The sequence below is a fragment of the Sturnira hondurensis genome, unplaced genomic scaffold, assembly GCF_014824575.4.
Source record: "Sturnira hondurensis isolate 20B ecotype Veracruz unplaced genomic scaffold, ASM1482457v3 Scaffold0004068, whole genome shotgun sequence".
Classification (NCBI taxonomy): Eukaryota; Metazoa; Chordata; class Mammalia; order Chiroptera; family Phyllostomidae; genus Sturnira; species Sturnira hondurensis.
Window position 1 is genome coordinate 5,644,919 of NW_028076699.1, and position 22,790 is coordinate 5,667,708.

The 22,790-nt window shown below is 39.6% G+C and overlaps 1 protein-coding gene, 1 non-coding gene and 1 pseudogene across 2 annotated transcripts in view; 2 read left to right on the forward strand and 1 right to left on the reverse strand.

Moving 5' to 3' along the window:
* Positions 1–22,790, reverse strand: part of SCP2 (sterol carrier protein 2) — a 106,999-nt gene that overhangs the window by 39,433 nt on the left and 44,776 nt on the right. The window contains exons 8-11 of the mRNA XM_037043250.1: positions 17,764–17,850; positions 16,508–16,658; positions 15,203–15,350; positions 7,219–7,326 (exon numbers count right to left, since the gene is read on the reverse strand). Coding sequence (XP_036899145.1) covers positions 7,219–7,326; positions 15,203–15,350; positions 16,508–16,658; positions 17,764–17,850 — 494 coding nt within the window. The remainder of the gene's footprint in view (positions 1–7,218; positions 7,327–15,202; positions 15,351–16,507; positions 16,659–17,763; positions 17,851–22,790) is intronic.
* LOC118985062 (U6 spliceosomal RNA) lies at positions 3,460–3,566 on the forward strand. The gene has a single exon (XR_005066046.1). It is a non-coding gene; the product is annotated as a U6 spliceosomal RNA (small nuclear RNA).
* Positions 9,283–10,230, forward strand: LOC118984985 (60S ribosomal protein L5-like; annotated as a pseudogene).

The following is a 22,790-nucleotide window of genomic DNA, read 5'->3' on the forward strand; positions in this document are numbered from 1 at the left end:
CAGGGGGAGGGCAGGAATACTATGGGAAATACAGAATCTAAAGAACTTATGACACATGGACATGAATGAAAAGGAGGGGAATGGTGGGGGAGGAATATGTACGGTGGAGGGGAGTGAAGGGGGGGAATGGGACAACTGTAATGGCATAATCAATACATTTTTTAAAAAATTTGGAAATATGTTAATTTTACCTAGATAAAGCTGTTAAAATAATAAAATAAAATACGGCATATAGAGGCACATCATCCTTCTCTCTCTTTCTTTGACTCGACAAGACAATAAAAGCCAGGTCGGCTCCTAGCTAACTTGATCTGGCAATAGGTATTAAGAGTAAACACTCTCTCTTGGGCTGCATTTCTCCTGGCAATGGGGGTTGTTCATTAGAGCCTACTGATAAAACTTACCTCCCCTTACATCACAGTGGTAAAAATGTAAATTCTAGGCAAAAGGAATGAGGATGGGTGGCCTGTAGGATAGATACAATGATAGGTGAATAGATGCTTTGGTAAAAGGCTGTCAGACCTTACAGACTCGCTGACTTTTTTGAGTAAGTACTGGAGTTAGGTCTCGCTGCCATCCATTGGCCTAAGAGATTGCTACTGCTGTTGTCTCAGGTATCTCTTGTAGAGCAGGAGAGAGCCTTTCCCTTTTTCTTCCCTTTGTAGTCCTGGTTTGCACTTTGTCTAAGGCAGTTATATTCTGCCTTGCATTATAATCATTTGTGTTATTATGTTATCTTCCTCTTGCACGTTTTCTGAAGGCAATGCTGATCTGGTATATCATAGCCCTGGTTCCCAAATCTGGCCGTACAGAAGAAGCTCTTGGCAAAACATTAAAAATACGTAAGTTGTTAGGATCAAACAGATCTAGAAATCAGAATGTCCGAAGGCATTCTCAAGGACAGAAATATATGTATTTAAAAGCTACAGGAAATTCTTATTCAGCCCATCAGTAAACCCCATATTTGAGAACGAGTTACCTATAGCACCTAATGATAAAGTGGACTTTCAAATGGACTACATTTGTAGTGGACTACAAAATGGAAGGTTAGGACCTAAAACTAAGTTGAAGCCATGCCGGGAAGTACTACACATCAGGCTGAATTGGAACAATACAACTTCGAACTTCAAAGGGACAATCCCTTATGAGGAGCTTTATCTCAAAGGCACTTCCATGCCCTTTCGGTAGACATTAACACGCATTTTTAAAAATCAGAGATAGCGAAGAACACGCTGAAGTCAAACTTCACACATTCATTTTAAACAAGTGTTCAGTAAGTGTTAAGCAGTATGTATGAAAACCTGCAATAAAATATGATGATATTATTTGGATACTAATTTGATTTTTGTCATACGACCATTGCAAAGTAAAGCCAAAAACAAAAACAAACTTAGGTTCAATGTGACCTTTCTAACTGCAAAAATCTAAAAGGACTTCATATTTTTAAACTGACAGTGAACAAAAGAATATTCAATTCAAATGCTTAAATCTCTTTTCTATTACAGGTACTGCTACAAGCAGCTAGAAACTTTTTTTCATGCAGAGCTGAGCAACTTAAAATCAGAAACTAATACCACAGAGCTTTCATTTTAAAGTTAATTCTCCAATACTGGATTCCCACCAAAATAAAATACGTTGCAGTTAAACTAACACCATTTATAGAAGAGAACTCTACACCCTCACTACCCGGTCTCAACTCGGCATGTCGTGGAAGTACTCACTTGATTTTCTCAAGATCCGATTGCTGTTTGTTGTCTGAGTAACCAGAGGAAAATATTTAAACTACTCAGTGCTGTCATTCTGAAATATTTTCCAGAAATCTGAATTCTTTTTCTTGGGCTACAGCTAATGGGTTGAATGTATTTGAAATATATCCAAATCACAATATGTAGTAAGTAAACATTTACTCTTTAATAATTCCTCATCCTTATTCAGACTATCAATCAAATCATCAAGATTTATAAGTTCCCCCCCTAAAATGCTATGCCAACACTAAATGCTATCATTCAAAGACTGATAATAAGAGGAAATTTTTACCAACAGTATAGACTCACATAAATATTGCAAAGGGTTTTCAAAAGATATTTGAAGACAGTAAGAGTCTCTCTTTAAGTATTTAAAAAATGGATAACTGCTATTTTTCTGGGGTGTTTTAAGTTAGCTTTCTAGTGGCCCAGGGGAAAGAAACTGGATAACCTGCCAAGATTGGCAAAAATTATTTCCATTTGATAAAAATAAAATCCAGTATTGCCCTGGCCAGTGTAGCTCAGTTGGCTGGGCATCATCCTGCAAACCAAAAGGTCACCAGTTTAATTCCTAGTCAGGGCACATGCTTGGGTTGCAGGTTCAGGCCCCAGTCAGGGCACGTATGGAAGGCAACCAATTGATGTTTCTCTCTCACATCAATGTTTCTCTCCTTCTCTTTCTCCCTCCCTTTCTCTCTCTCTCTCTAAAAATAAATAAATAATAAGTTAAATTAAATCTAATGTTGACAAGACTGTAGAAGAAGAAGCACTCTGGATACTCTGTTGCTCGGAATATACATTGGTATGCCCTCTTTTGAGGAAAATTTGGCAATAGCCACCAATTTTTAAATACATACTAACCTTTGACATAGTGAATCCATTGTTTGGAATTTATCCTATGGGCATAACTGCAAAAGTGTGCAATGACACAAAGATACTAGCTGCAGGATTCTTGTCATAATAGACTGCACAGAATTTATATGTTCACCAATAAATGAATGATTAGGTAAATTTCTTACAATGAAAATACTACACAGGCATTAAAGAGAATAAAGAATATCTGTAAGTGATAATATAGTAAGACTTTAAAGATGTATGTTAGCCCTGACTGGTATAGCTCAGTGGATTGAGCACGGGCCTGTGAACCAAAGGATCATGGTTCCATTCCCAGTCAGGGCACATGCTTGGGTTGCAGGCCAGTTCCCAGCAGGGGACTCACGAGAGGCAACCATACATTGATATTTCTCTCCTTCTGTCCTTCTCTCCTTTTCTTCCCCTCTAAAGATATATAAATAAAATCTTAAAAAAAAAGATGTACGTTAAAAAACAACCCTAACCCTAAAATAATACATGACACATATACACACGTGCACACATAAATACAGAAAGATTGTATAAACACACATATGTGGATGTGTTTGTACAAGCATAACAATTTTGGAAAAATACAAAATAAATATTAAAAGGGGGTGACTCTAAAGAATACAAAACTAAGGGTAAGAAAGAAGAGAAAGACTTATTAAATGTTAAAATTTGCCATCGGGCTGTAACATTAAAAAGTATATGATAACACCTTGGAGAAATATTTGGCAGATTATTATGAAGTAAAACACACATCTGCCCTGTGATCCAGCAATTTCACTCTGAGCGATTAACCCAAGAGAAATGCAAAAGGTATGTCCACAGATAGACTTGTACAAAAATGTTCATGGCAGTGCTCGCTTTGGCAGCACATAGACTAAAATTGGAACGATACAGAGAAGATTAGCATGGTCCCTGCACAAGGATGACATGCAAATTTGTGAAGCGTTCCATATTTTTTAAAAATGTTCATAGCAGTCTTATTACCATAGCCCCAAACAGGAAAAAACTCAAAATGCCCATCAACAGGAGAGAATGGATAAACAAACTAGTGAATTTAAACAATGGAATATTACTTAGCAATTAAAAAAAGAGAATGAACTACTGATACAAAAAAAATGGATAAACCTTATAGACATTCCACTGAGTGAAAGAAGCCAGACACAAAACAGTACATATATACACTACATGATTCCATTTACATGAAGTTCTAGGATCAGCCAAACTAATCTTACGATGATAGAAGTAAAAAGTCTTAGCCTGAGTGGGGGAGGAGTTTGGAGGGTGGAGGAGAGGCGTTCAAGGGAAGCCAAAGGATTTGGCAGAAACGGACACAATGGACATTTCTGGAGAGATAAAAATGTTCTATATCTTATTTTAGCTGGTAATACCATGAATGTATACAATTGTCAAAACCAATCATCCATTTAAAAACAATTACATGGTTTTTAACTACAATCAATTTTAGAGCATATTTAGTACCCCCAAAAGAAATCCCACTCTTGCCCTGGCTGGAATGGCTCAATGGATTGAGCACTGGCCTGCAAATCAAAGGGTTGCCAATTCAATTCCTAGTCAGGGTACATACCTAGGTTGCAGGCCAGGTCCCAGTAGGGGGCGTATGAGAGACAACAATACACTGATGTTTCTCTTCCTCTCTTTCTCCCTCCCTTCCCCTCTCTAAAAATAAATAATAAAATCTTTTTTTTTAAAGAAAGAAATCCCACTTTTTAGCTATCATTCTTTCACCTCCCTCCATCCCAACTACTAATCCACTTTCTGTCTTTGTAGATTTGCCTGTTCTGAACATTTCATATCAATGGCGTCATATACATGGTCTTCATTCTCTTAGCAAAATATTTTCAAGATTCACCTATGTTGTGGCATGGGTGAGCACTTCTTTTCTTTTATGGCCAAAGAATATCCCATTATCTGAATATAGCACATTTTGTTTACTCTTTCATGAGGTGTCAGACATCTGGGTTTTGTTTTTTCAGCCTTTTGGCTATTATGAATAATGCTGCCATAAACAATTGTGTTTTGGAAAGAACCATGCATTTTATTATATGAAAATCATATACCTCAATTTTAAGAAAGAATATGGATATAAAAAATCATACTGTTACATAATTTCTGGGTATTTCAGTGGGTGGCGGGAGAAAAATATCTCAGAATGGCAAGCCAATTATAGTAAAAATATGTTCTCTCAGAGGAGGAAAAAAAAGGTGTATTTTCAATAAAGACAAGTAACTGAAATGTCACATTCATCCCCTGATGAAACAGAAGCTTCCTATGTGAGAGTGAGGAAGCTGTCTGGAAGGAGAATGTAAATCACTGTTCCCAAATGCAAACTGTGACTCTCTGGGCTCCAATGAAATACTGGTTATCACCCTGACTTCTCTAGTCCCAGTAGCAACAAAAACAGCACTGCAATATGACCTAATTCTTTTTTTTTAAATTTATTTATTTATCTTTTAGAGGGGAAGGAGAGAGGGAGAGAAACATCAATGTATGGTTGCCTTTCGTGCGTCCCCTGCTGGGAGTTGGCCTGCAGGGAACCAGCCTGCAACCCAGGCATGTGCCCTGACTGGGAATCAAACCGCAATCCTCTGGTTCCCAGGCCCGCGCTCAATCCACTGAGCTACACCAGCCAGGGCTGACCTAATTCTTTTGATAGATAAAGGAAACAGTTTAGTCTCTTTACCAGAGGCAGAAAAAATACTTCAAGAATAATGTCTGTGTAGCACTGGGCACAGCATTCACATAGAGATATTGGTGCTTTGCAGCTGCCATATCAGAAGGAAAATTACATTCTCTACGAATTAAAGAATGTCCTTTTCCTGAAAGGGTTATAAATTACTTTTCACACTCTGATACAAACAAGGGACTAATTACTAGCAGCAAATATTATGGCACCGTTTTGTAGAAATGGTGGGAGAACAGTACTAGTAATTACTGTTTCACTCCTGAAACATCTATTACAATAACAGTACAAAGGATGGAGGAGAGGGTAAAGGGAAATATTCTGTTCTGTTGTAAAAATCCCTTACATGTGAAGTAGTGTAACATTATTTGAAGGTAGACTGGGATAAAGATCATGCTGTAAATCCTAGAGCAACCACTAAAGAGTAAGAAAAAGTAGCAACAAAAACAGCACTGCAATATGACCTAATTCTTTTTTTAGGTCTGGGTGTCCTGGCTGGTTGGCTCATTTAGTTGGAGCATGGTCCCATACACCAAAATGTTGCAGGTTCGATCCCTGCTCAGAGCACATACACAGGTTGCAGGTCCAATCCTCAGCTGGGGTGCATGTGAGAGGCAACCAATTGATGTTTTTCTTTCTCTCTCTCTCTCCCCCACCTTCCTCTCTCTTTAAAAATCAGTAAATATATTCTCCGGTGAGAATTTAAAAATAAATAAATAATAATCCAATAGAAGAGAGAAAACAAAATACTAAAAACTACCTAAGTAATAAAAAGATAGCATGAAAAAGATAAAGGAACCAAAGAACAGTCAAGGAAGTAAACAAATAGTAAGGTGGCACCTAATTTTGCAACTGACTGTGTACACATCTTACTCTCTTTCTCTCTTACTCCCCATCTATCTATATACATTCACTTTCTCCACTAAATTTGAGAGACAAACAGAAATAAACCAAAATTAACTGCTATAATGAATACAATATTACTTCTAACACCTCTACTTTATAATCTCTGAGAATTCATAAAATTTTACTTAATTCATATATAAGACAATATAGAAAAATATAAAACTCACCTACCCATATAAAAATAAGACTCAGAATTTTAATGCTAAGTTATTTTAGAAGTTTTTTTTGTATAATTTCTTCATTTTACGATTAAAGACACACTAAGAATCAAAGTGAGTAATTGAGTAACTGGTAATTAATCAAAATAGTCACATGCCCAGTCAGCAGTACAGCCATAATAAAATTTATATTTTGTAACTTCTTTTTTTAAAGATTTTAAAATTTATTTATCTTTAGAGGGGAAGGGAAGGAGAGAAGGACAGAAGGAGAGAAATATCAATGTATGGTTGCCTCTCATGCGTCCCCTGCTGGGAACTGGCCTGCAACCCAGGCATGTGCCCTGACTGGGAATCCAACTGCGATACTCTGGTTCCCAGGCCCGTGCTCAATCCACTGAGCTACACCAGCCAGGGCTATATTACGTAACTTCTAATTCAGTTGTCTCAAAAGAAAATAATTTTCTTGCAACACCAATCAAATATACAACTATATATAATTAATGTGTTCATTTTAAACGATTCATATCTAGCAGGTGTAGCCAGATCTCTATTGGGAAACATCTTGTTAGTTAAGTTGTACGCCTATTTCAAAATAATCAAACTTTAAAAAATATATAAATTGTTGAATTTAGAATATCAACTAATTCAAACACTCATTAATTAATCAAGATCACTGAAGTATATTGTACATAAAGGAAAACAAAAAATACTGTGGCTAAACAATCATTTAAAGCACTGGCTACCAAGTTCAGAGAATACAATCTTTCATTCAAATCAATAACTAATCATTCACACTTATGCCAAATGACAATAAAAAATGTGTGAAAACTCTGTGCATTCTCACCTGTAGCTCCTAGTGGGTGTCCCTTTGAAATCAATCCACCACTAGGATTTATGACCCACTTTCCTCCGTAAGTATTATCTCCTCTGTCAACCAGGCTTGCACCTTCCCCTATAGAAGAAAAAATATATTTACAAATGTTAAAAATAACACTGGAATAAATGACGTGTTCTTAAAACTTCCATATAGCCACAATTTCTTTACAGCAGGCATTTCGTAACAGCTCAAACTACCATCAAATTGAGTTAAGCACAACTAAAAGCTAGGTCATAAACACCGAGTAATAAGGCTGCTATTTTCAGAGCATTTCTACGTGAAACAATGCACCTATGAATTCCTCAGAGCTCTTCAGCTTCCAAAACTGCTACAAATATAACTGACATTCAGAGAACCAAAAGAAAAGAATTGAAATGAATACTATAACTAAATTGTATCAGCTGTAAACATTCATGATTTTGCCAAAATGTATTCATTCCCCTACAGTTTCAACTGTATTCATACACTATATAAATATTGTTAGTAAACAGGAAAGAAGGAGGGAGAGAGACAGAAAAAAAAGAACACTTTATGAAATGAAGGGAAATGGCTGAAAATGTTGTTAAGCTATAAACATAAGCTCAAAAGAAAAAGTTACTTCCATGCTCAGCAACTTCAACATTCCTATAAATTCCCATGACATTCTTCCAGGTGGTAAAGAAGTAAATAAAAATGCATGCACTGTATAAATTATTCTTCTAAATGATATTTCTGATAAGGTACCAAGAGATAAAATCTCAAGATAATGATAATGGTTGTTGTCAAAGGCAGCTAATAGCTTTTAAGCAATCGCTCTGTGTCAGGCCTTGTTCTAACTATTTGACATGTATCTACATGTTAAGATATAATTATATGTAACACAAGTTTCAGATATACAACATAATGATGCCACAGTAAGTCTAGTTAAGATCCATTGTCAAATGTAGTTACAAAATTTATTTTTTAAGATCTACACACTTAGCAACTTTCATATATACAATACAATATTATTAACTATAGTCACTTTGTGATGTAGTGGTACATTATACCTCATAACATTTTATAACTGGAAGTTCATATTTTTTGACACCCTTCATTCCTTTTACCCAACCCCTCACCCTCTCATCTGGCAACAACCAATGTGGCTGTGTACACATGAGCTTGGGTTTTTGTTTCTTTTGTTTTTTTTTTTTTCATAAACTGAGATCTCTTATAAGTGGGATCACAGGGTATTTGTCATTCTCTGACTTACATCACTTAGCATAATGCTGTCAAGGTCTATCCATGTTGTTGCAAATGACAAGATTTTGATTCTTTTTAATGGCTGAATAATATTCCATCACACACACACACACACACCACACATTTTCTTTATCCATTCATCTGTCAATGGACATTTAGATTGTTTCCATATTTTAGCTATTGTAAATAGCGCTACAATGAACATGGGGGTGAATATATCTTTTGAGTTAGTGTTTCCACTGTCTTCAGTGTATAGAACATTACCTCCAACAAAAAGGGAAAGCTCACATAGCCTCTAATGGGTTGGAAGATTCAACATTGTTAAGATGACAAATGTCTCTAAATGCATCTACAGATTCAATGAGATCCCAATGAAAATTCCAGCAAGGAGAGTTTTTGTTGTATTTTTATAGAAACTGACTAATTCTAATATGTACATGGAGACGTGTATGATCTAAAATAATCAAAACAATTTTTGAAAAAAACAAGGTTAGAGAACTTACCCTATTTGATTTCAAGACTTGTTATACACTACAGTACTGTATAGCATTAGTACAGTGGCCAGAATAATTTGGTATTGGTGAAAAGATAAGAATGTAGATCAAAAGCGTCCAAAACTGGATCTTCATATACATATGGGCAATTGATTTTGGACAAAGGCGCCAATGCAATTCAATGGGAGGAGAAAAGTCTTTTCAGCAAATGGTGCTGGATTTGTGTGTGAAATAAAAAAGATTAATATCAACCTTTATCTTACACCATACACAAAAACTTACTCAAAATGGATTATATACTTGAATGTAAAATCTAAATCTATATTCGCCCAATCTCCTGCCCGCCCCATCCTGCCCCCCTCACTGTGCTGGGCCTGCAGGTCTGTGGCATGCCACCAACACAGGTCTTTCTTCTGCAGGGTGGGTTTTGCTAAAGTTGGCGTACTTCAAGAGATACCAAGTGAAATTTAGAAGACAACAAGAGGCTAAAACTGATGACTATGCCCAGAAATGCTTGGCAACCCAGGAAAAAGATAAGTACAACACAACCAAATACAGAATGATAGTTTGCATAGCCAACAGAAGCATCGCTTGTCAGTCTGCTTGTGCCTATATAGACACAGAAGCGGGTATGACAGTCTGTGCAGTGTATGTACAGGAACTCCCCAAGCATGGCGTGAAGGCTGGCCTGACAAAACATGCTGCAGCGCACTGGACTGGCCTGCTGCTGGCCCGCAGGCTCCTCAACAGGTTGAGGATGGACAGGATCTAGGACGGCCAAGTGGAGATGACTGGAGATGGGAATACCGTGTGGGAAGCACTGATGGTCAACCTGGAGCCTTCATCTGCTGTTTGGATGCACAGCTTGCCAGAAGTACTACTGGAAATAAAGATTTTGGGGCCCCGAGGGGTACCAATTCCCTGGTTATGATTCAGAAAGCAAGGAACTCAATGCAAAAGTACATAGGAAACACACCGTGGGTTAGAACAGTGCAGATTATGTGCATTATCTAAGGGAAGAAGATGAAGATGCTTACAAGAAACAATTCTCTCAATGCATAAAGAGCAATGTAACTCCAGACATGATGGAGGAGATGTGTAAGAAAGCTCCTGCTGCTACGTGTGAGAACCCAGTACATGAGAAGCAGCCTAAGAAAGAACCTAAAAAGAAGAGACAGAACTGTCTCTTGCCCAGAAGAAACGTCAGGGAGCTCAGAAGAAGGTAAGCCTCCTCAGAGCTCAGGAGCCGGCTGCTAGGAGCTAATAAACCAACTGACAGTTTGCTATGAAGACTTTTCAGATAAAGACAATAATAAATTTATTGACCAAGCAGCTAACGAATTTATAATCTGAACCTATAGCATTACTACAAAAATAGAAAAAATCTTTATGGCCTTTAGATAGGCAGAAATTTTAGAATACAAAAAACATGAGCCATTAAAAATATTAATACTTTATATTTCATCAAAATTTCTAAAATTTGTTCTTCGAGTGGCACTGTTGATAAAACAAAAGCCAAGCCACAGCCTGGGGAAAGCATTCACAACATACACATATCAGACAAATGACTTCTATTCAGATTTCATATATTCTTTTTTGTTGTTGTTGTTGTTGTTTAAATATGTTTTATTGATTATACCATTACAGTTGTTCTATTCCCCCCTTCATTCTCCTCCACCCGGCACACCCCCTCCCCCACCATTCCCCCTCTTTAGTTTATGACCACGTGTCTCAAGTTCTTTAGATTCTGTATTTCCCTACTATTCTTGCCCTCTCCCCTATCTATTTTCTACCTACTGTCTATGCTACTTAGTCTCTGTACCTTCTCCCCATTTCTCCTCCTCCCACTCCCCTGTTGCTAACCCTCCATGTGATCTTCATTTCTATGGTTCCACTCCTGATCTAGCTGTCCTCTTGGTTTGCTTTTGTTTTAGGTGTGCTTGTTAATAACTGTGAGTTTGCTGTCCTTTCACTGTTAATATTTTTCATCTTCTTTTTCTTAGATAAGTCCCTTTAACATTTCATAGAATAAGGGCTTGGTGATGATGAACTCCTTGAACTTGACCTTATCTGAGAAGCACTTTATCTGTCCTTCCATTCTAAATGAAAGCTTTGCTGGATAAAGCAATCTTGGATGTAGGTCTTTGGATTTCATGACTTGGAATACTTCTTTCCGGCCCCTTCTTGCCTGGAAGGTCTCTTTTGAGAAATCCACTGACAGACTGATGGGAACTTCTTTGTAGGTGACTGTCCCCTTATCTCTTCTACGATGCTGCTTCTAGGATTCTCTCCTTCATTTTAGTCTTGGCTAATGTAATTATGATGTGCCTTGGTGTGTTCCTTCTTGGGTCCAACTTCTTTGGCACTCTCTGAGCTTCCTGGATTTCCTGGAAGTCTATTTCCTTTGCCAGACTGGGGAAGCTCTCCTTTATTATTTGTTCAAATAGGTGTTCCACTTGTGGCTGTTCCTCTTCCCCTTCTGGTACCCCTATAATCCGGATGTTGGAACATTTAAAGATGTCCTGGAGGTTCCTAAGCCTCTCCTCATTTTTTTGAATTCTTGTTTCTTCATTCTTTTCTGTTTGGTCATTTCTTTCCGCCTTCTGGTCCACTCCCGTCATTTGAGTCCCAGTTTCCTTTTCATCACTGTTGGTTTCCTGTGCATTTCTCTTCATTTCAATTAGTTTAGCCTTCATATGTTCCTCTAATTTGTGACTAAAATTAACCAGTTCTGTGAGCATCCTGATCACCAGTATTTTCAACTGTGCATCTGAGAGGTTTGCTATTTCTTTTTTGCTTAGAGTTATTGGCTCTGTGGCTTTGAGTTCTTCTTGAGCCATATTTTGGACTGTTCGTGCCTGTTACATATGACGAGGGGAGCCCTAGGTGTTCACCAGGGCAAGGCAACTCAGTCACTGGGTTGTGACACTGTATGTGGGGACGGGGTCAAAGGGGAGCAATGGCGGTCCCCTCTGCTGCCTCCTGCCGCTGGAGCCCGTACAGTTCATCCCACTGCATTCAAATGTGCAACCACGGTCAGCCTGCTGCCTTGCGCCCTCACTGGGTCCGCCACTGGGGCCTGAGCAGTCCGTCTCGCTGCTCACTCCTCTGCTGGTTTATCTGCGCGTGAATGTGTGACCGAGGGTTGGTCTGCCCCAAGCCCTCACTGGGTCCACCAGATGCTACCCCGGCTCCCTGGGCGCGCCTGGGTCGGGGGAATCTTTCCTGCCCGATCCTGCTCCGCTGCTGGCTCCGCCCCTCTTACCAGTCCATTTGAATGGTTCGTTGTTGTCGGACTTTGTATAGTTCAATTTTCTGTTCTTTGGCTGCATCTTTGTTTACTAAACCTTTGTTGTATTCAAACTTGGTTGTGGGAGAAGGCACAGTGTTTCCACCTACTCCTCCATCTCGGCGGAAGTCCTTCATATATTCTTAAATTCAATAAAGAAGGCAAATAACTCAATAATCAAAGGGCAAAAGTTCTGAACAGACAGTTCACAAAAGAAGATATATGAATGACCAACATGTACACGAAAAGATGCTAGCATCACTAGTCATCATTGATACGCAAATTAAAATGAAAATAAGACACACCACATATTTTAGAATGACTAAAAGTTTTTAAACTGATCCCACCAAGTCCTGGTATGGATGTGAAGCAACTGAAACTCTCATATACTACTGGTACAACCACTTTAGAAATGGGAAAAAGAAATCCTCCAGATCCCACAAACTAGTTTTTCCATTTTCCTTTCTGCAAGTCTTTATTCAAACACAATTTGAAATAGGTGGAATTATGAATGTAATTTTTTTGATACTATGGGTGGACCTGGAGAACATTAAGCTAAATGAAATAAGCCAGTCAGGGAAAGACAAATACCACATGATTTCACTCATATGTGGAATCTAATGAACAAATTGAACTAATAAGGAAAATGGGGGACTTCTGTCAAGATGGAGGCATAGGTGGAAACACTGTGCCTTCTCCCACAACCAAGTTTGAATACAACAAAGGTTTGGATAACAAAGACACAGCCACAAAACAGAAAATTGAATTATACGGAAGTCCGACAACAACGAACTGTTCAACCAGGACGGTAAGGGGCGGAGCCAGCAGTGGAGCAGGGTAAGGCAGGAAAGATCCCCAGACCTAGGAGTGCAAGTGGCCCGGACCCAGTCAGGGTGTGGGGCAGACTGATCAAAGTCGCACATTCGCGCACAGTGAGGTGGACCACGCAGGCCCTACGGGGCAAGGGCTGACGGCGGTGACACACTCACATGCAGTGGGAAGAAACGCGTGGGCCCGGTGATGGTGGCAGCTGCCGCACCTGTGGGGGCCGCCGCAGGAGATGGCAGAAGGGACGCCATTGCTCCTCTTTGACCCCGCCCCCACATACAGCGTCACAACCCAGCAACTGAGTTGCCCTGCTCTGGTGAACACCTAGGGCTCTGATCCTGATACTTAACAGGCATGAACAGCCCAAAAGATGGCACAAGAAGAACTCAAAGTCCCAGAGCCAATAACTCTAAGCAACTGAAAAATTGCCAGCCTCTCAGAAGCACAGTTCAAGACACTATTTATCAGGATGCTCACAGAATTGGTTGATTATAGTCACAAATTAGAGGAACATATGAAGGCTAAACTAATTGAAATGAAGGGAGATGTCCAGGAAACCAATAACAATGGAAAGGAAACTGGGACTCAAATCAATGGAGTGGACCAGAAGGAAGAACAAAACATCCAACTAGAAAGGAATGAAGAAATGAGAATTCAAAACAATGAGGAGAGACTTAGGAACCTCCAGGACATCTTTAAACGTTCCAACACCCGGATTATAGGGGTACCAGAAGGAGGAAAGAAACAGCCACGAGTGGAACACGTATTTGAACAAATAATAAAGGAGAACTTCCCCAGTCTGGCAAAGGAAATAGACTTCCAGGAAATCCAGGAAGCTCAGAGAGTGCCAAAGAAGTTGGACTCAAGGAGGAACACACCAAGGCACATCATCATTACATTAGCCAAGACTAAAATGAAGGAGAGAATCCTAGAAGCAGCAAGAGATAAGGGGACAGTCACCTACAAAGGAGTACCCATCAGACTGTCAGTGGATTTCTCAAAAGAGACCTTCCAGGCAAGAAGGGGCTGGAAAGAAGTATTCCAAGTCATGAAATCCAAAGACCTACAGCCAAGATTGCTTTATCCAGCAAAGCTTTCATTTAGAATGGAAGGACAGATAAAGTGCTTCTCAGATAAGGTCAAGTTCAAGGAGTTCATCATCACCAAGCCCTTATTATATGAAATGCTAAAGGGACTTATATAAGAAAAAGAAGATGAAAAATATTAACAGTGAAAGGACAGCAAACTCACAGTTATTAACAAGCACACCTAAAACAAAAGCAAACCAAGAGGACAGCTAGATCAGGAGTGGAACCATAGAAATGAAGATCACATGGAGGGTTAGCAACAGGGGAGTGGGAGGAGGAGAAGGGGGGACAAGGTACAGAAAATAGCATAGACAGTAGGTAGAAAATAGATAATAGCATAGCATATAATAGATAGCATATAATAGATAATAGATAATAGCATAGACAGTAGGTAGAAAATAGGGGGGAGGGCAAGAATAGTGGGGGAAATATAGAATCTAAAGAACTTGAGACACATGGTTATAAACTAAGGGGGGGAGAATGGTGGGGGAGGGAGTGTGCAGGTGGAGGGGAATGAAGGGGGGGAATAGAACAACTGTAATGGTATAATCAATAAAGTATATAAAAAAAAAGAAAATGGGGACAGACTCAGATGGAGAGCAGATGACAGCTAGTGGGGGGGCATTTAGGGGGTGGAGGGATTGAGGAAAAAGGACTCATGGACACAGACAGCAGTGTGGTGATTGCTGGGGATTGTCTAGGGGAACTAAATCATAATGGAAAAAATACAATAATGATTAACTAAAAAAATGTAACTTTATATCCTTTTTTCTCACTAACAGAATCTTGTAAGTACCCCTGATTTAGACAATACAAATTACCTGTATACTCTGTTGTCTCACTGTTGGTATTGTCTAAGACTACAGGTTCTAAAAAGTCCAGGATCAAGATAGCTCACATTCACGTCACAAAGTGTGGCAGAACCAGCGTGGAGGGAAAAGCAATTAATGAATTCCTTTGTTTAATGGTGAAAATGAAATTTTCTCAAGAGAAATTTACTAAGCTAATAAGCATCTCCTAAAAGATACTACCTTCTGGACAGAGCCCCAAGGCTTCATAAGTGATGAGTTCGTTGACGGAAAAGCAATCATGAAGTTCTATTACATCGACATCACTTGGTCTCAGGCCAGATTTCTCATAGCACCTTCTGGCAGCTTCTTTAGTCATATCAAAGCCAACCTAAAACCAAAATCGTAAATAAATAAATTAAGGGCATCAAAACTGGGACTTTTATATAAGGATTATGAGGGATTAATATATATAAAATAACAGCTGAGAAATGACCACATACATTGAAATATCCGTTGATTCTATATTATACAGAAAGTCTAAATAAAAAGGATATCCAGGAGGGAGAAAATATATATTAAATCTGGTACTATAACAGGCAGAATTTTAAATAAGATACATAAAAAGGACTTACAATTCTTTAGGCCATATCTTATGTTAAGTTACAAAACCTCTATCAGTCCACAGTGTACAGTTGTGATAAACAGGAAGAAGAGATTTATCAACAGATCAACATGACACACTGAAAACAATAGGAGAATTTTTATATGAAAATAAACAAACTTCTTTTAGGAGATCATATGGGATTCAAAAAATTTTCCCCAAATCCATATTTTTAACATCTTTGGTCTCAGATCACAATAACAATGCAAACTGAACTTTTCTCCGAAGAATAAAACTGTGGCACAGTGAGAAATGTACTGCAGTTGGAAAACCTGAATGTAAGCTGCACTCCTATCACACCCCAGGACCCTAGCTCTGTGACTCTGGGCAAGTTACAGGGACATTTTCAAATTCAGAGCGTTGTTGTAAAAATCATTTTTCAAACTGCAGTTTAGCATACAATTGTTTACATAGGTGTATATATGTATATACGCCTACACTTTATATATGTATGTATGTATATATCTTCAAATATTCAATTAACTCTAGGTCTGAATTCTCACCTTTTTTTCTTCCTCCATTTTGTAATTAACTTTCAATCAGGATTCTTTGAAGCATCAAGAAAGTTCCCTAAAAACATCTTTGTTTTTCCCTTAACTCTGTAGGAGTTCTGAGCATATTTAGCCAATTCAACATAAAAAAAAAATAGCACCCCTAGTCAGTTAAAAGTTAACATACAATGACGCGTGGCTCTATCACAGGAAGCATATATTCTCATCAATTATTTTCCCCTAACAGATTCTTAAGGATGGGTTATAATATTAGACCTTCTAGACCGTTTTTCAAGGAAATTATATAGAGTCAATAACAACAGCATGTCACCTTAAAAAATTTTAAATTAATCCCGTGATTAATTAATTAATAAAGCAGAATTTTAGACAAACCACTTTAATATTGCTTTTCTCTTCAAATGTGCTTGGAAAATCAGTCACCATCTCCTGTGCCACAATTTCCACAGCTTTGGAATGAAGGCCATACTTCTGTACAAAATCTTCATCCGCCAAAATCGCCGCTGCAGCACCATCTGAAGTGGGACTAGGGGGAGGCAAAAATTATTTACACCCAGCCCACCTCGGTCCAAAGATTTCAGGCTTCAAGTTCTTTCTGGGAAGAAAGGCTTGTTGTGCTGGATGGTCACTGGATGGTCTCCTTTGTGGTATCTACAGCTGAAACTTACACATGCTTCCCTACTTGGACTGAACCGCAGTCAAGAACTTAAATGCTCTCAGTCACTACATGGTCTCTAAGAATCTCTCCCAAAAAGTTCTTATGACAAAGAACCCTGCATTTGCTTCTGTAGAAGTCATCTTCTGGTGACTTCTGAAAAGTATACAAGGTTATTCCTACCCTAATACAATGAAAATTCTACTATAGGCCTAACTAGTGCCAAGTCTGCTAACTCCCCAATAACTCAGTCTTGGAATCCGTTGGAAAACTGGAAAAGGATGGAACAGAGGATTCCAGAAAATCCATGGTTCGATTAATAGATCGAAATAGATCTTTTCCTTCGAGAAGGCTGTGAAGGGAGGTAGCAAACACAGAAGCCTTCTGCGAGTTCAGCTGGGCTTAGTAAATAGGCAGACTTTTGTACTGCAACAGATAAAAGCTGACCCGGCTTGTTCCCATGCATCTGGCCAGCAGTTAGTTCGAGGGCACAGCCAGGTGATGGCCAGGCGCAGGCAGGACCTGTGCAGTACTGATGCATTATTCTAGAAGATAAATATGTCAAGCAGTTTTCAAGCTGCAACTTGAAATAAATAATATTATCATTATCAGAGCTATGGTTTTTTTCTTGTTTTATGTTTACTCTTAGCCAGTACGATAGAGTAAAACTGCCTACAGAGAAAAAAAAATGCTCAAGGTGAAATCGTGGGGCCCCACTGGCTTCCTAAGTCACATTTAAATGAACAAATACACTTAAAACAAAGTAGATAGAAGTCATGAGAGAAGGAAATAAAATATATAGTCTTCCAAGAGAAGACAGCATCAATGCCCGGGCAGGAGAAGGAAGGAAGGGTACTCACCGCAGAGTAAGGACCACAGGCACAGTAGAGATACACCCAGACACAGAGCCTAAGGTTTGCCCAAGGGGTAAGCAGGGGAGCATTCCTTCCATGAAAGAGTAAAATGTTTTTCTTACCAACATTGTAAGATGGTCAGAAAATCAAAAACTTTTCGAGATGCCATCACTTCATCTAAACTGTATTCTTTTTGGAATTGGGAATACCTAAATACAAAATAAGTAGTTAGCAGATCGTTATTAGGTAGCAATTAGAATTTTTTGTTGAAGATGTTCTGGTCTAGAAGTTAAAGAGAGAATAATACATTAGTATCCTTTTCACAACCAAAAGACAAACTTTTATAGTTTCAACCTTTAATAAGTAAATAATTTGAACTGAATTTGTAAAAAATCTTAACTTCACAATGCCATGTACTGTATAACAAAAAATGTGACTAATCTTTGTCCTGGGTTCCTGCCAAAGGAGCTTCCAAAACCCTTGGGATTTCCTGAGTGACAAAAGTCTCTTTGTTACACTAATAAGGTGGCTCTTTGTGGGAATGGCACAGGGGGCTGCTCACCAGAAAGAGAAAGACTAACCATGAGCTTGCAGGGTTGGGACTTCTCAGCCAGTGTGACCCCAGGAAGAAGAGGTGGGCTAAAGACTGAGTTCAATCATGCCAATGATTGAACCACACAATGAAGTGCCGCATAATGAAGTGCCAATAAAAACTATGGACACTGAACTCGGTGGAGCTTCCTGGTTGCCGCGCACCTTGACATGCTGGGATGGTAACATGCCCTGATTGCCCAGGGGAGAGGGCATGGAAGCTCTGCATCAGGGACCCTTGCAGACCTCACCCTATGTTCTCCTTTACCTGGTTGTTCCTGAGTTGTATCCTGTACCCAATAATAATACAGATGTTCCTCAGCTTACAATGGGGTTGCATCCCAATAAACACATTATGAGTTGAAAACATCATATATCAAAAATGCATTTTTTGATGCTGAACATAATAGCTTAGCTTAGCCATTTTCTACTGAATCTTAGAATTCAGTAGAAATTCTACTGAATTTCTGCGTATCTCTAGTGCACCACAGTAAAGTAAAAAAAATCTAAGTTGAACAAACCTAAATTGATGACCGTCTGTACTGTAATCATAAATACAGCACTTCCCTGAGTTCTATGAGTCAGTCTAGTGAATTACTGAACCTGCTAGGGTCATGGGAACCCCTGAATGTATAGCCAGTTGGTCAAAAGCACAAATGGCCCAGGGACCCTACCCACGGCTGGCATCCGTCCAGAGAGGGCAGTCTTGTGGAGGACTGAGTCCTCAGTGCATGGTGTCTGCAGTAACTCCAGGGAGCCGGTGCCACAACTGAACTACAGTGCACCCGAATGGTGTCAGACCAGTTGGAGGTTAAAACAGAATACCATTTCTTTTTGCTGGATAATTATAAAATGCCAGTTCCTCAAAAGCAAAATTAAATGACTTGCAATTCAGCCAACTTTTGTCATGCAACTACATTTAATGAAGGCTAATGAAGTTCTTAAATAAGATATAAAATCTACAATAGACTATATGCATTCTTAAAAACATTTTCTTTCTGATTGGTGCAAAGAAGAAATTTACTTTTATCCCCTCCGGCTCCTCTAAGAATATAACATATTTTCAGACTTTGCTCTGGTGAAAACAGCAACAGAAACCACAAGGGAGTTTCTAAAAGTAAACTTCAACTGGTGTGAAAATTAACAAGCAATTCAACTGTTTAGAAATAAAGCCCTTCTCACTCCCACCTACACACGTGTCTGCACCCTTGCTTCTAAGGATACTTTGACCATCACCAACTTCCAAAAAATACCTTATCTGTGCCAGATCCTGTGCTAGGCATTGGGGACACAGACAGAGTCACCACTAAAGAACTCCACCCGAATTCATGACAAATAAATACACTGTTCTAATACAATACGATAAATGCCAGGATGGAAATGTTATACAGGGTGCCATGGGAGCTCACAGGATGTGCCTCAGACCCAGACACAAGAGGGAACTTCATCCCTAAGATTAGGCAAATAAGAGGAAGAGAGAATTCCTTGCAAAAGGATCAGTATCTGCAAAGCCTTTTGAGGTGAAACGGTTCACGGAAGTTACAGCATTAAGTTTGGGAGGGAACATGCAGGCAAGGTGAAGGAGGCAGGGAAGGAGAAATGAAGGAGGATCGGGTCCTGAGAGGACAGTATGTGGTGTTTACATTTTACACAGAAACAATGAGGAACTACTGAAGGACATCAAGCTGGGAAGTGACATGATCAGATCTGGATCTCAGCAAGAAAACTGCCGTTTCGAAAAGGGATGGTAAAAAGGCATTACGGAAAGCAGGATAACCAACTAAAAAACTGGGGCATTAACTACAGCAAGAAATGGGAAGAACCTAACCCTTTCAGTACAGAACTGGAAGAGAAAGATGAGCGAAGGGATAAACTCAAAAGACTGCATGGAGGCAGGGTTCTGTGTATCCCCAAATCATCTGCAGCTCACGTGGGAACTGAGGAACAAGGCAGAGGCATGGATGACCGCTGGGTGGCTGTGTTCTGCCACTCACCACAACGAAGAAGGCTGAAAGGAAAACCCGGTTGAGGGGAAGTGTAAATCATCTGTGATCACACTGACTCCGAGGCACCTGTGGGATAGCTAAGTGACAACGAGCAGGAAAGGTACAGACGAGCAGAAAGGTACAGGTCTGGAGGCTCAAGTGGCACAGACTACCTGTAATACTCTACTACTTACCAGACTCTCACTGCATTTGATCATTCTTATAATTTGTGAGGAAGCACTTGAGAATAGTTTCTTAATTCAACCTTCTTAGAAATATGAAACAGGGAATCGCTAATGACTGGTCAGCAAACACAGAATTCTCTTTCTTTACTAGCCGAGCAAAGCCTAATGCAAGAATTTAGCACCTGAAATTTCTGAGCCAAACCGAGAAATTCCTGACTGTTTCAAAGAGTTTTAAGTGATGAAACGGACATCCAGAAATAACATCTGCCTACTCAACATAATTGAGAACTTAATATAATGGAAGATCCATGCAAACAAGGAATTTATCTGTCTTATTCACTGCTGTATCACTAGCAGCTAAAGCAATGTCATGCAGATAGTAGGCTGTTGAATACATACTGCTGGGTGAATGATGTTCTCATAGAAGAATGCTGTAAGGAGTGGGTGAGTGAGTGCCCGGTTGGACACCAGGTTAAATGAGAGAAAGACTTGGAGGCTTTGGTTCTCCGGGGAAGGTCGAGAACTGCCCTTTGGAGCCTCAAAAACAGGAAACTGCCCTTCTGTCAATTCCTCAGCATGCTGGTACAGTTCCTTACCAGTTTCAGAAAATCCCAAGGATTTTTAATGGTTCTCCATGTTCTAGGGACAAGGAAATCGGCTCTAGACCATCTTTTTGACTTAAGACTGTTCATCCTAACTCTACTACTCAGTAACAGTAAAGTTTTATTGAGCATGTATTATGCTCCAATACCTTGCTAAATACTGAAGATGAAAGATGAAACAATCTCAACTTCCAGTCAAGACGGAGGCACAGGTAGACACTTTTCGCCTCCTTGTACAATCATGAGAAGGATCACAACGAATTTGAGAACAAAAAAACACCCAGAACTGCCAGAAAACTAAACTGTATGAAAGTCCCAAAACCAAGGATTTAAAGAAGCTACATTCATCCACATGGGTAGGAGGGGCAGAGACAACACCAGGTGGCAGCCAGGTGGGTGGCAGTGAGGAGGCCGCTGCAGTCAGCAAAACGGGTAGTCCCACATTTACGTGTGGTGGTTAAAAATCAGGGGGACATCTTGTGAGCAAGCAATCTCAGCCCCAGGCCAGACCGCACAGCCCCAGTTCTAGTGTGGGGAAATATAAAGCCTCATAACTTCTGGCTGTAAACACCAATGGGGTTTGGGGCATTGGAAAAAAGTGCCGGTTTCTCAGGAGAGCCTGGAACATAAGCAAACCCACCCACTCTGGGAACCACAACCAGGGCAGCAGCTGTAGGGACGCCAGTCACATACAGGAAGGGGGTAAAGTGATTGGAAAAGGGGAAAGTATCAGACAAGCCCCCAAAGGTCAGCCAGCAGCAGCACTGGCATCTTTAATCCCTCCTACACACATGGAACCACAAAATGGCAAAGCAGGCTGCCAGCCCTGGTGAACACCCAAGGCTCCGCCCCACACAATTTAACAAGAGATTAAAACAGGGAGTCAAAGTAGCTCTCTACCTAGTACACAGACACAGGAAGGCTGCCAAATTGAGGAGACAAAGAAATATGGTCCAAATGAAGGAATATAACAGAACCCCAGAAAAAGAACTAAGCAATGCCAACATAGCCAACCTATCAGATGCAGAGTGATCAAAACACTGGTGATCAGAATGCTCGGAGATCTCAGTGAATTCGGCAAAAGCATAAGGGAAGTAAAGGCTACACTAAGTGAAGTAAAGAGAAATCCACAGGGAACCAACAGTGAAGGGAAGGAACCCAGGATTCAAATCAACGATTTGGAACATAAGGAAGAAATAAACATTCAGCCAGAACAAAATGAAGAAACAAGAATTCAAAAAAAACAAGGAGAGTTTAAGAAGACTGGGACATCTCCAAAAGGGCTAACATCTGAATCATGGGGACATCAGAAAAAGAACAGGAAGAGCAAGAAACTGAAAACTTACTTGAAAAAATAATGAAAGAAAAATCCCCCAATTTGGTGAAGGAAATAGACATACAAGTCAAGGAAGCACAGAGAGTCCCAAACAAGTTGGACCCAAAGAGGACCACACCAAGACACATCATAATTAAAATGCCAAAGGTTAAAAATAAAGAGAGAATCTTAAAAGCAGCACGAGAAAAGCAGAGAGTTACCTACAAAGGAGTTCCCATAACACTGTCAGGTGATTTCTCAAAAGAAACTTCTCAGGCAGGAAAAGACTGGCAAGAAGTAGTCAAAGTGATGGAAAGCAAGAACCTACAACCTAGATTACTCTATCCATCAAAGCTATCATTTAGAATGGAAGGACAGATGAAGTGCTTTCCAGACAAGGTAAAAGCTAAAGGAGTTCATCATCATCAAGCCGTTATTACATGAAATGTTAAAGGGTCTTATTTAAGAAAG